General features: G+C 38.8%; 1 protein-coding gene across 1 annotated transcript; it reads right to left on the bottom strand.

The window, feature by feature from the left end:
* Positions 1-2,083: 2,083 nt before the first annotated feature.
* Positions 2,084-7,300, bottom strand: ccka (cholecystokinin a). Its single transcript, XM_082552837.1, has 4 exons — positions 7,236-7,300; positions 5,111-5,190; positions 4,670-4,853; positions 2,084-4,115 (listed from the first exon to the last, which is right to left on the bottom strand). Exons 2-4 carry the CDS (start codon positions 5,186-5,188, stop codon positions 3,982-3,984), a joined length of 396 nt encoding a protein of 131 aa, XP_082408963.1. The 5' UTR covers positions 5,189-5,190; positions 7,236-7,300; the 3' UTR covers positions 2,084-3,981.
* Between the last annotated feature and the right edge of the window lie 4,110 nt (positions 7,301-11,410).

Here is an 11,410-nt window from a genome sequence, read left to right as displayed (position 1 = left end):
CAATGAGGTAATTACTGCACACAACAGTCTGTGGAGGTCATTAAGGTATCCAGTAATCGACTGTTCAAATGCTGCAATACCACTTTTTTTTTTTTTTTTTTTTTTAAATGTGTGTCCGTAAGTCTGCAAATTAGTAATGTAATTACACTGCCTGGCCAAAAAAAGGTAACCACCTGGATTTAACTAAGCAAATGGGTACAAGCCCTCCTATTGGATAATTACTGCATAGGTCTTTCAGCTGGCAACAAGTTGTTTAACCCCAACTGGTGCAATGAGTTGCTTCTCATTTCATAAACAACCATGTCGAAAGACTCATCTCGTGGTCGTGGAAAAGATGATAGTGTTTGGAAAGGGTCAAATCATTGGCATGCATTGATAAAAGATAACATCTAAGGAGATGCAGAAACTACTAAAATTGGATTAAGAACTGTCCAACGCATTATTAAAAAGTGGAAGGGTTGTGGGTACCCAATCGTCTTCGAGGAAGAAACGTGACCGGAAAAAATTGATTGTGATCGGATATCACTTAAACATTTGGTGAAATCTAATTTTAAAAAACAACAACAACAACAGTAGAACTCAGGGCTATGTTTAATAGTGAAAATAAGAGCATTTCCACACACGCAATGCAAAAGGAACTCAACAGATTGGGACTGAATAGATGTGGAGCCCAAAAAAAAAACACTGATCAGTGAGGCAAACCGAAAAAAAAAGAGGCTTCAATTTGCTAGGGAGCATAAAGATTGGACTGTGGAGCAATGAAAGAAGGTCATGTGGTCTGATGAGTCCAGATTTACCTTGTTCCAGAGTGATGGGCGCAACAGGGTACAAAGAGAGGCAGATGAAGTGATGCACCCATCATGCCTACTGTACAAGTCTGTGGGGGCAGTGCTGTGATCTGGGGTTGGGGTCTGTGTGTGTTTCAGGTACTGCCCTCTCAAAGACTGAATGAACCAGCATTACAGCCATGGGTCATTGTGAGCATCACAGGGAAGGTTGAAGCCGCCCACTGCACCTGTAAGGCCGGAGTCCCGGAGACCTGCACCCACGTCGCTGCTCTTCGGTTTAATGTAGAAGCAACAGTGTTGATCTGTGGCACAAGGACTGTTACAGATGAACCTGCATACTGGGTTTTGCTGGGTAATGTGACCAAGATACAGCCAGAGGTTGGACATAAGATAGACTTCTCCTCTTCAGCTGCCCAAAAAAGGCTCTTGATCAAAACATAAACAGACCATCCGTATTGAAAGGTAAAAGAAAAAACACTATCATCATCAATACAAGATGTTGGTAAAAAAAAAATTATCCAACACTGAATGGAAATAAATCTTGTGACATTGCAGAAGCTTATTGAAACAATGCCACAGCGAATGCCTGCTGTAATCAAAGCTAAGCCAGGTAGTGTATCTTAGTAATTGTGAGACTTCTTCTTCAAAATGGTTCACTTATCTCATGGCCTCACTGGTCCAACTTCCAGTAGATTTGAATGAATCACAAGTAAGCCTGCAATCTGGGACAGAAGTACTCTATTGTGATAATATTTTAGTGTAAGGTCTTTAAGCTATGATGGGATTTTTCATTGTCATAACATCATAACTAATATTGGTAAGTTAATATCACAGTAAGTTGATAAATCTATGAATGATTATCTGTCTCTCTGCATTGGTCCTGTAACAGGCGACCTGTTCGGGGTGTCTCCTCTCGCTCTATGGCAGCTGGGGTCAGTTCCAGCCTCCCCGTGACTTTAAATTGGATAAACGGAAGAGAATTCCTTTCCACGTGTTCATCAAAGAGCACCTATCAGTATATTTATATCACTTTTGCCAGTTTCGCACACAAAGACTTCAAGTACAAATTTAATTAGAAACAGAGCCAGAGTTTAATTTGTCTTTCTGTTTTCATATTTGTGAGGAAGATAATTTTTTATTTTGCCCCTCATCAGCATTTAGTTCATTTCACCAGGAGATTTGTTTTTATTATTTTAGGGCTTTTTATTTTATTCACAGTACTCATCCTAACTTCATTGCATTAGGACTAACAGATCATTAACATAATCCACTTTAATTAATCCCCAGGCACGAACACAAACACTTTTAAAGGCAAAATGAGCTCTTTGAGACTTAAGTCTGATTTAAATTATAACCTTTTCTAGCTACCAGCTCCTTTGTCCCAATGCTAATCCCGGGAAAGCTATTTTACTTATAGTGGGCACAAATGAAAATGTTTTGGCTTTCTTTTGCTGAAATCCCACACTGGGTTGCACCAAAGGTTTGTAAAAAAAAGAGACATCCATTCTTTCTCTTCTGCAGTGATCAAATCTAACACTATATAGAGAACTGCCCCACCACCTGTGCCCTGAAACCATAAGATCATGAGACTGAAAAGAAAGCGTTTGAATTTCTTGCTGACATTGGAGGAAAACAAAGCTTTATTTGGAGTTTCACTGAATCTGTAGAAACAAATGATTTAATACAGAGAGTTAACCTTTATATATAATAAAGGCCGTTAAAAAAAGAAAAGAAAAGATTTCTAATCTGTAGATTTAATATCTGCAGCATCCTGATGTTATTGTGTCTGCCACTGAAGTCCATTATGCAAAGTCAGGGAGACTCCCAGGTATCAAACAGACAACACTTTGTGCTTGTCAAAACCTGTTTTGCCCTTTTCACACTGCACACTGCAGCAGCCTGCCATGTTAGCCACTTTTCACCCAGTTCTCCCAGTTTCTAGCACGATCAAAGATTTTTGAATGATGTGTCACATTCAGTGTTGAGCATGGTGTGATATGAAACAACATGCTTTTTATTGTTGTGTCGTTTTTGTTTTTTTATTGTGTAATTTTATGAAGATTAGTTTGCAGAGGACACCTTAAGGGCACATTAAAAGTCTACAGATACATTCATACAGTAACGCTCAGTAAAATTAAGCATTTTAACAGTACTTTAAAATACGAATGTCTAAATCCTAAGACACTGATTTTTCTCACTGGAAATATATTTAAAGGGTGTTATGTTTAACAGCTTTTTGTAATTTTTGCCTTTTAACAGTTGAAGTTGTTGGACTTACAGTGCTAAACAAATTAATTAGATCTCCACCCAGTGTAAGTTTAATGTCACAGAAGCCCTAAATTAACAATACTGGTAATTGCCAAAATCATTTTTAATGTTTCTGTAATGGGTTAATCCAGCAGCATATTAATCGAAATGATGTTTTTAGTGCAGTTCTCAGAGCACTGGCTTAAATTTAGTCATATAAACATGATTTATTGCAGACTAAATGATAATCTTTTTTAGTTTTAAACAAGTTTTGACTCATTGCTAAAATATTTGTGATTTCTTAGTTAAGCTCTGTATATCCACTGAAATGGAAATGTGGCATTTCCCATTGTTATACCAGACCTACTGTTTCTTCACTGATCTGTTAACACCAAAAAGCTAACATTGCATTTGTCAAAAACAACTTAACTAACAATGAATTTATGGTAACAAGCATCTGCTGTGTAACCAATGTCTAATAGCATTAGCAGATCGTGAGCTACTCATGTAACTTTAAGTAAGAAAGTACTGCCAAACAAATTAAAAACTCTATGCTGGTTAGAAAATTACAGTGACCCCATATTTTAAGAAATCAAAACACCTTTTTTCCATGAAAAAACTTTTTTTGTGACTCATTTTTAGTGATTACCATCCAAACCACAGAGAGAGTGAGGGACTAAGAAAGCACTGCGGGATGGACAAGCATTGCTACCTTTGGTCTTAACAGCAACACAGATATACAATAATGTGCCGTAAGTTTTGGATTGAAGTTTGTGGTTCGTAGATTGAAGGATATGTGCTGAGATATACTTCTCACTAAGTCAGCTCTGGTGGGCTGAGAGTGCAGTGTGAAAAGGGCTCCAGGTTTTTTAAAATAAAAACTTTAACTGGTGATGTTGGAGGTTTTGGGCTCAGCGTTCGAAGAAACAAAGCCGTGCCTTCAGGACTAGTATTCGTACTCCTCTGCACTACGCCGTCCGAAGTCCATCCAGCCGAGATAATCTCTGTCCTTTATCCTGTGGTTGGGGGGGAGACCACTGGCTCTGCTGCTGAGGGAGGATCTGGTGTGGTAGGCAGAGCCTAGAGGAGACATGGATGAAACAAACTAAACAAAAGAAAACATTCACTGCATTTCATAAAACTTATGTTGTTCTTCTTTTTTTTTTAAACTACCCATACTGTATGATAATAATATACGGTCTATCTTCCAAATGGCACTGTTGATCTAACTCATGCTGACTCGCTGTGTTTCTATTTCTGTCCATGAGCTCAGCAGGTCTCGTAGTCACACAGCGTTTACTTGAAAGAAAAAAACCGATGCGCGGTGACAGAGGAAGCAGAGAGTGAGGTCAGGAGGTAGGCAGACGACTATGATAGAGGGCGCAGGCAGAAATGTTAGGGGAGTAGCAAGCATGGAAAGATGAAGAGAGGAGGCCAGAGGGAGGTGGGAAATGCCAGATGGTGGGACTGAAACACAGCATGAATGAACGCAAGCTGCAGAAGGATGGATGTGAGGAATAGGGAAATATGAGCATGTAATGAGATGACAAGTAAAGGGAAAAGGGAAAGGCGGTCATTTTATTTTCTCTTCCCATCCTTTGTTCTCTTATTCTGTATCGGCAGTCTGATCACACCTTTCCTAGAGATGAGTCTGGCCAGAAGCTGGTTCAGGCTGTCTGGAGTGTCTGCGTCCTCTTGGTGCTGGCTGTAGTTGATAAGATGCCCTGAGAGGGGCGCTGGAGCGGAGCGAGCCTGCCGTTTCAGGCTGGGAGAAGGGAGAGATCCGCTGCCTGAGAGAAGAGCCGTACTTTCAGCTGTCTGTGGAGAAAATGACACATTTATGAAATAACACATTTAAAAAGTAATAAAAAAAAAAAAAAATTCAAATGAAAAAAAATATTTATCCTCCAGTGGAAAATTGAATCCAATTGTACCACGTGGAGGCAATTTAGACATTAAAGTTTGTAATCAGGGTCCTACTCCACTTCCCTTAATTGGCAATGTACGCGCTGTTTAGCTCTGCATAATGTGTGTGTGTGTGTGTGTGTGTGTGTGTGTGTGTGTGTGTGTCTTACAATTGATTGTGAAGGCAGACTCAGGGAACCACTGGACAAAGCAGCCAGGATAACACAAACACAGATGCCTACATTCATGGCTGGATGGAGAGACAGGGAGAGAATAACAGTTAAACAAACTCAATAGCACATTTCCAGTTAGTCTTTATTTGCTCTTTACTGCCTCTCATCTGCCCTCTTCTCTCTTTCTGTCTCACCTCAGCTTGCTAAGGGAAAACAAACCAATGCAGGCAATATTGGCTTTGCAAAAAGCAGCAATAAATCAATTTAAGGTCATTTAAACACATCGGGTGAGAAAGAGATGACTCTTTAATGGTTCTGCCTCGAACTACAGCAAACATTATTTCATGATTCATAAATACTCTCCTGCTCTGCCTGTGACAGAACGGCTTCATGTTTACACACAGACACATACATGTATATGTATGTGCTGTTTGGAGTTGCGGTCTCTATAGTCGAATGTTGATCTATGTGCTGTTTTTTGAACGGGGCTCACAGGACAGTCGGTGTCACACAGAATCAATACATGAAGTTTACTCACACTGAAAGCAGAGGCATGAAACCTTTTTAACCCCTCATGTAAATACATATAATATTATTAAACATAATAATAAATACATTTATAGATGTTTCTTATTAATTTGGTTAGAAGATCATTTTGATGATTTATTTATTTTATTTTGATCTTGAAGCCTGCCAAAGCAGCATATTATCTTTGATGAATAATGTTTTACTCCCGAAATTTATTTCCAAAGGAAAATGAGTTAAAGTGGATAATTAGATAAAACCAACAGCAAAAGCTGCTTGGAGGCTTTCCATCTCAGATAAATCAAAAACCCCACTGCCTCAGTCTGTCACAGTGTTACAGCGCTCTGCTGCGTCTCTCTGTGTTAATATATTTACTAAGTCAAGGATGATCTTTTTACAGCCCATAAACACCAGAACATAGATATGCAGGAGAGCATAACTTTGCCATGGTTTCTACCTTTGCAGAACAAATAAAAAAATAAGTGTTTTAGATTTTTCATTTATTTTATGTACTGAGTCTTTGTTCTTAGTCTAGATCCTTTTGTACCGTTAACAGTCCAGAACGTCTTCTAGTCGTTGTTCACTGGTCAAATCATTACAGACGTGCAGGTGAAATCGCCCTCCTCTGCAGTTTTAAACCAACTGAAATGGAGAATTTCTTCTTGTGTGATTTTATCACCATAAGTCCAGTGAAACGTTTGGTTTGAATAATTTGTTTAAACGGACACAGCGGTGGTGTAAATAGCCATTCTGCTCATGCTAATATAATTCCTTTTAGCAGCTGGTCATTGTCTCTCAATCATTATGTAATAGGCTGGTAATGATGTGATAATGTAATGTATGTGACAGCTCTCCTCTCCTCTCCTCAGAAAACAAAATGAGAAAATAACACTTTTACCCATCACTACTTAGTTTATACACAGAGATTAAAAATAAAAATAAAAATAGCTCCTATGAAATGTGATGAGGAATTTCTTTCCTACTTTCTTTTAACTCCAACTCTTGGAATGATAATTTTATCCACAACAAAGGTCAAATGATGCTCACAGAACCAGCAGCTTCTGTGAGCATTTAAACACAAACACAGAGTTTTCCTCCAGATAAAAGTTAGGGGCAAAATTAAATTTCTTATGTGGTCATTTGGACACTCAGACATAATTCTCTTTCAGCTCAGCTTTCAGCATGGATCTATTTTTACTCATCTGTTACTTTTTAAAGACTTTTAATCATAAATATTGTATAATCTTTTAATAATTCTGTTTGGCTCGTGTATGAATATAATTTTCTTTCATTAAAACCCACCACTCACTTAAATAAAGAGAAGAAAAGATCCACTGTAATAAACATTTCATTTGTGCTCTAAAAAGGCAAAAGAAGAAAACGACATATAGATGGATAACTATCTATATAAATACCAGTCCAGTCTTTACTTGTCTACAGTATTCTCATTTTCAGTGTATAAATAACTGAAAATGAGGGGACAGGACACCTCAAAGCATTAGTGAGTGTGTGTAACCATCCTCCTGTGACAGGAAAACAGAGAAATAAAATGAAGTTTTAAAATGAAACAAACTGCAGAGAATATTTTAAACCTTACCTGCAGCTGTTGAAGTAAACCAGGAGAGGCTGATTTGAAGATAGTGAGCTTTGCTCCACTGATGAGGCTGTGACTGAGTATGAGATTGAGAGAAGACCATACTTTATACTGACAGAGAGGGAGGGGGAGGAGCCTCGGCCTGTGGGAGGAGCCTGGTGCTGGTGCAGAAAGTGACAGCGCTGACGCCAGTGAAGACGCAAACATGCATGTAAACTTAGAAAGCATAATGAACGCTCACACACACTTCCACATGTACCCACGCCAATCTAGGAGAGAGAGGATTGGGACAAAGGTGGCAGCTTTAAATACACCTGTGACTGAAAATGAGGGGTTAGTATTTTGAATCCAGTAAAGAGACGCTTTGGGGATCTTTAACTGGTTTGCTGTAGATGATAACAAACTTGCAGGTCAGTGCCTTCGCCAGCTGCAGCGAGGCTCTAACAGCTTTAGCTGATCAAAAGCAGGGACACTGTTCATGTCTGACGGCCTGAAAATCATCCTGGGACTATCTTTTCTTTTTTCCACTGATGATCTCTGATGAAATTATGACAGAATGAAGTGGAGAAGAATGAAACTCTGAGACTTCTAACGAAGCCTTTTGGTGTCATGCACATGGATCCACTGTAATCTCGTGGATGTGTCATGCAATCAAACAGACGTGAGTGTTAAAGATCAGAAACACATACGGTACTTGCTTATATTATCTCCTGTCTGAGTGTGTACCTTCATCAGCGATGAATGTGTATGAGCTCTGTGTACAACAGCTTTTCTTTAAACAGTAAAAACATCCCCAGTGTCTTCTTGGCATCTTTAAATTGTTTAATTAAATAGAAGTGGGATCATTTTGTCAATCTATGAAGTACTTAATTAAAGAAAAAATCCGAATCACAGCTTGTGGGTACAGCACTTATACACGAAACAGTGATGCACTGGCTATGAGTGTGAATATGTAGGGTTTATATAACACATGTGGAAGTTTTGAAATAAAATTCTGCTTTTTAATGTTTGATTAAAAATAAATAAAGTAAAATAACATAAAAATTCAGTGTCTCTGAAGGCCAGAATGAAAGTAACAGCATGAGGATCCCTTTCATATATATTTTACAGATTCGAACGCTAGAATAATAACAAACTGTGCTTTTAAAAGTTCATTAAAACCTAATGATCTATTTTAGCTATCATCAAATTGTCTGAGTCAAAGGATTCATTTTACAACGTTGTTGTTTGCTGGAGCTGAAACATACAGGACTCAGGTACATTACACCTGTTGGGTAGATATAAATGGCTGCTTGCTTGCAGCATTTTTGTGAATCCTGTTAAATTCTTCAGTAGTTCAGGTACCGCTGAGTTTACAGAAAGGTATTAAAGTACTTTTGAAACATATTTTCACTCTCTGGCTCTTCCTTGAAAATCTAACTCCCCTGCGGATGCATCCTGGACCTTTAAACATATAAAGTTCTTTATTGCAGCTCCCTTTTGTTATGAAATGTTGCTTAATGTCAGTAAAGCCAGTGGACCTGCACAAATTAAAATAAACTAATATTTGCACAATACTGTACACCAATCATTCACTTGCTGTATATGAACAATGGATTTTAGCCATTCTCTGTCATTCTGTTGCGCTGGTCTTCATTTCTCATTCAGTAACTGTGTCAGACTGTTCTTTTTCCATTTATTTTCCTATTCAGACTTTTTATTTTATTTTATGTGAGCTGTGACCTGGCACCGGGAGGATATTTAAAGTAATTTTTTTTTTACCCAGCAGCGCAGTCCCACCTCTGAAATGAGGAAAACGTATCTTTCAATTCAAACCTGCAAAAAAGAAATCAAAGATGTGTCAGAAAGTTGAGAGAGGATTGTGAGCTAGCTCCCTTTCACTCAAATTACACCAAGGTCTGACACTGTCAGATGTGGGAGGCTGCCAGTGGACAGTCTGAGTCTGTCCCGGGTGTGATTTAGCTCTTTAGCACTATGTTAATAAGGCTGCCATATGTCTGTCTCATAACACTGCCATGAACTTTTTGATCAGGCACGCACCTGTAGGCTGATACTCGTGCCCCTCTGCCCTCTGTCAAAGACAAACACCGCACTCACTTTGTGTTTTAAATAAGAATTCATAGATTTTGAGGTATCAAGTGGGCAGATGTCAAGAGACAACTGGAAGCTCACTAATCCACTACCCTCTCACAGGATTTCATTACAAAAGTCAGCCTGTAAGCCTCATCAGACAGGTTCTCTCTGTTATTGGGGAGGAAAAAAATGAATGTGAATTAAAAGCCAGAAAACAGAAAGAAAGTTTTTATGGCTTTTCTTCTCAAATATAGGAAAACAAACAGGGACTGCAAATTTTTAAGCTAACACTGACTTTTCAGACCATGTCAACATTTAGCAGCTGTGCAACACAAACCAGAATAACTGATTTCCACAAAGTAGAAGAAGATTATATATGTGTTTGTGATGTAATTAAAAATGACAGTCAACGGAAATAGTGAGGGTGAGGCCGAGGTCAGGAAGTGTTAAGAAAAAACATTAGGGCAACTCAAAATGCACCGTTTGACTGCAAAACATATTTCAGGAGCCCTAGCAGCCTTCTTGACAGCCACACTTCACCTGAGACCATTTCTGATGAGGCTTCAGTAGATGGATCAACAGAATGGCCAGATGTATCTCTGAGGTCCTGTGTCAATATTTGTTTTCTGCACAGCATGCCAGAATATAAAAGTCATAGGCCAACAGCACTTTGAGAATCACCGTGTTAGTGCAAAAATGCTATTTTATGTATTTTTCTGCTACCTTTGGCTTTTATCGTAGATTCAGTCAAAGAAATAGGAAAAATCTAACAGTGGGAAATTAAGTGGTTCTTTGCTGAGTTTTCTGTTATGTGCAGACACAACGATGAATGATCGTTGAGTTAGGTGATCCCTTGAGTTAGGTGTGTCATGTGTCATGCTAGAGTGATTCATAGGTCAGCGTCAACTGATTCAAGCAACAATAAAAAAAAAAAATCTATGAAAATGATGAGGTAAAATGAGAAACGACTGCTCACCCGCCCACCTCTTAATGTGAAAACTGCAAATGCTACAACTAACTTTAGACCAAACTGTGGAAGTGGGTTTGTGTAATGAAGTGTTGTATTTACAAGCTCAGATTACCTCTTGTGCATCAGTCACACACAAAGTTAGAAATCGGGGTATTTTTCTGCCCATGCTGCAACACCAGGCCCAACCTAAAGGACCGCTCCGCCGACGACGGCTGAATCACTTCACCAACTAAAGTTTGCCTGTTGGTTTGAAGTTTGAACTCTTTCAGTTGCTTGCATGTTGGTGCCTGTGCTGCTCTGTGTCAGTCTGAGTGAAGGCATTTGCTCTCTGCTAACTAGCTGCTACTTTGTATCTGCCATCTGCCTAAGCCATGTGCAAATTTTCCATTTCTTCTGGTTCCCACTCTGCATGCTCATTATGGTGATTTATGCTGAGGTAAAATATAACCAGGCTGAAATGAACCCCGAGGGGTTCTTGCCTGCTTTGGCTGAATGGATGAGTGCAAACTTTGGTTAAGGGTTTATATTATGTGTTGGGCTTTAGTGATGTAAACGTAACATTAGTTTTTCATTACTCCCATCGTCATGTTTATGTATTTTTGGATTAGTCAATCAAACATTTCTCATAGAAAAACCTACAGCTTAGAAGTCGACAACATCAGTCAGGCATAGTTAGAGTCAGATTGACATATTATTCTTCATCTAATTTCCAACAAACAGCTCAGCTCCAGTTCTGTGGTTGATGCTGTCGTCACTCTCTCTGCCATTCTGAGCTTAAACACATGCATTCATGAGTCTGGCTCTATGAACCATTTGATAATAAGAGATTCTTTGCAGACTGTTTGAAATTCATACCTAGCATACCTGCTTCTGCATATTGGATGAGCTGCAATCTCATTGCAGTAGACAGACAGTGGATATTCTTCCCCGTGGTATTAAGTTCACAGGAAGGGGATGGCTACATAATGTCTTCATGGTTTTGGATTCTGCTTTGGTTATGATTGTATTTTTGTGGATCTCTGATGCCGTAAACTTGAGTTGATCCTGGACTTTAAATGCCAGCTCTTTATGGAACTTGGAGCATAATAATTACCACAGGAAAGACAAGAAAAAGCGATTATAACAGCATAAATAT

The sequence above is a fragment of the Aulonocara stuartgranti genome, assembly GCF_965226115.1.
Source record: "Aulonocara stuartgranti genome assembly, chromosome: 11".
NCBI classification, from domain to species: domain Eukaryota; kingdom Metazoa; phylum Chordata; class Actinopteri; order Cichliformes; family Cichlidae; genus Aulonocara; species Aulonocara stuartgranti.
The sequence above is the reverse complement of the archived record's forward strand: the minus strand, read 5'-3'. Positions and strand labels throughout refer to the sequence as shown.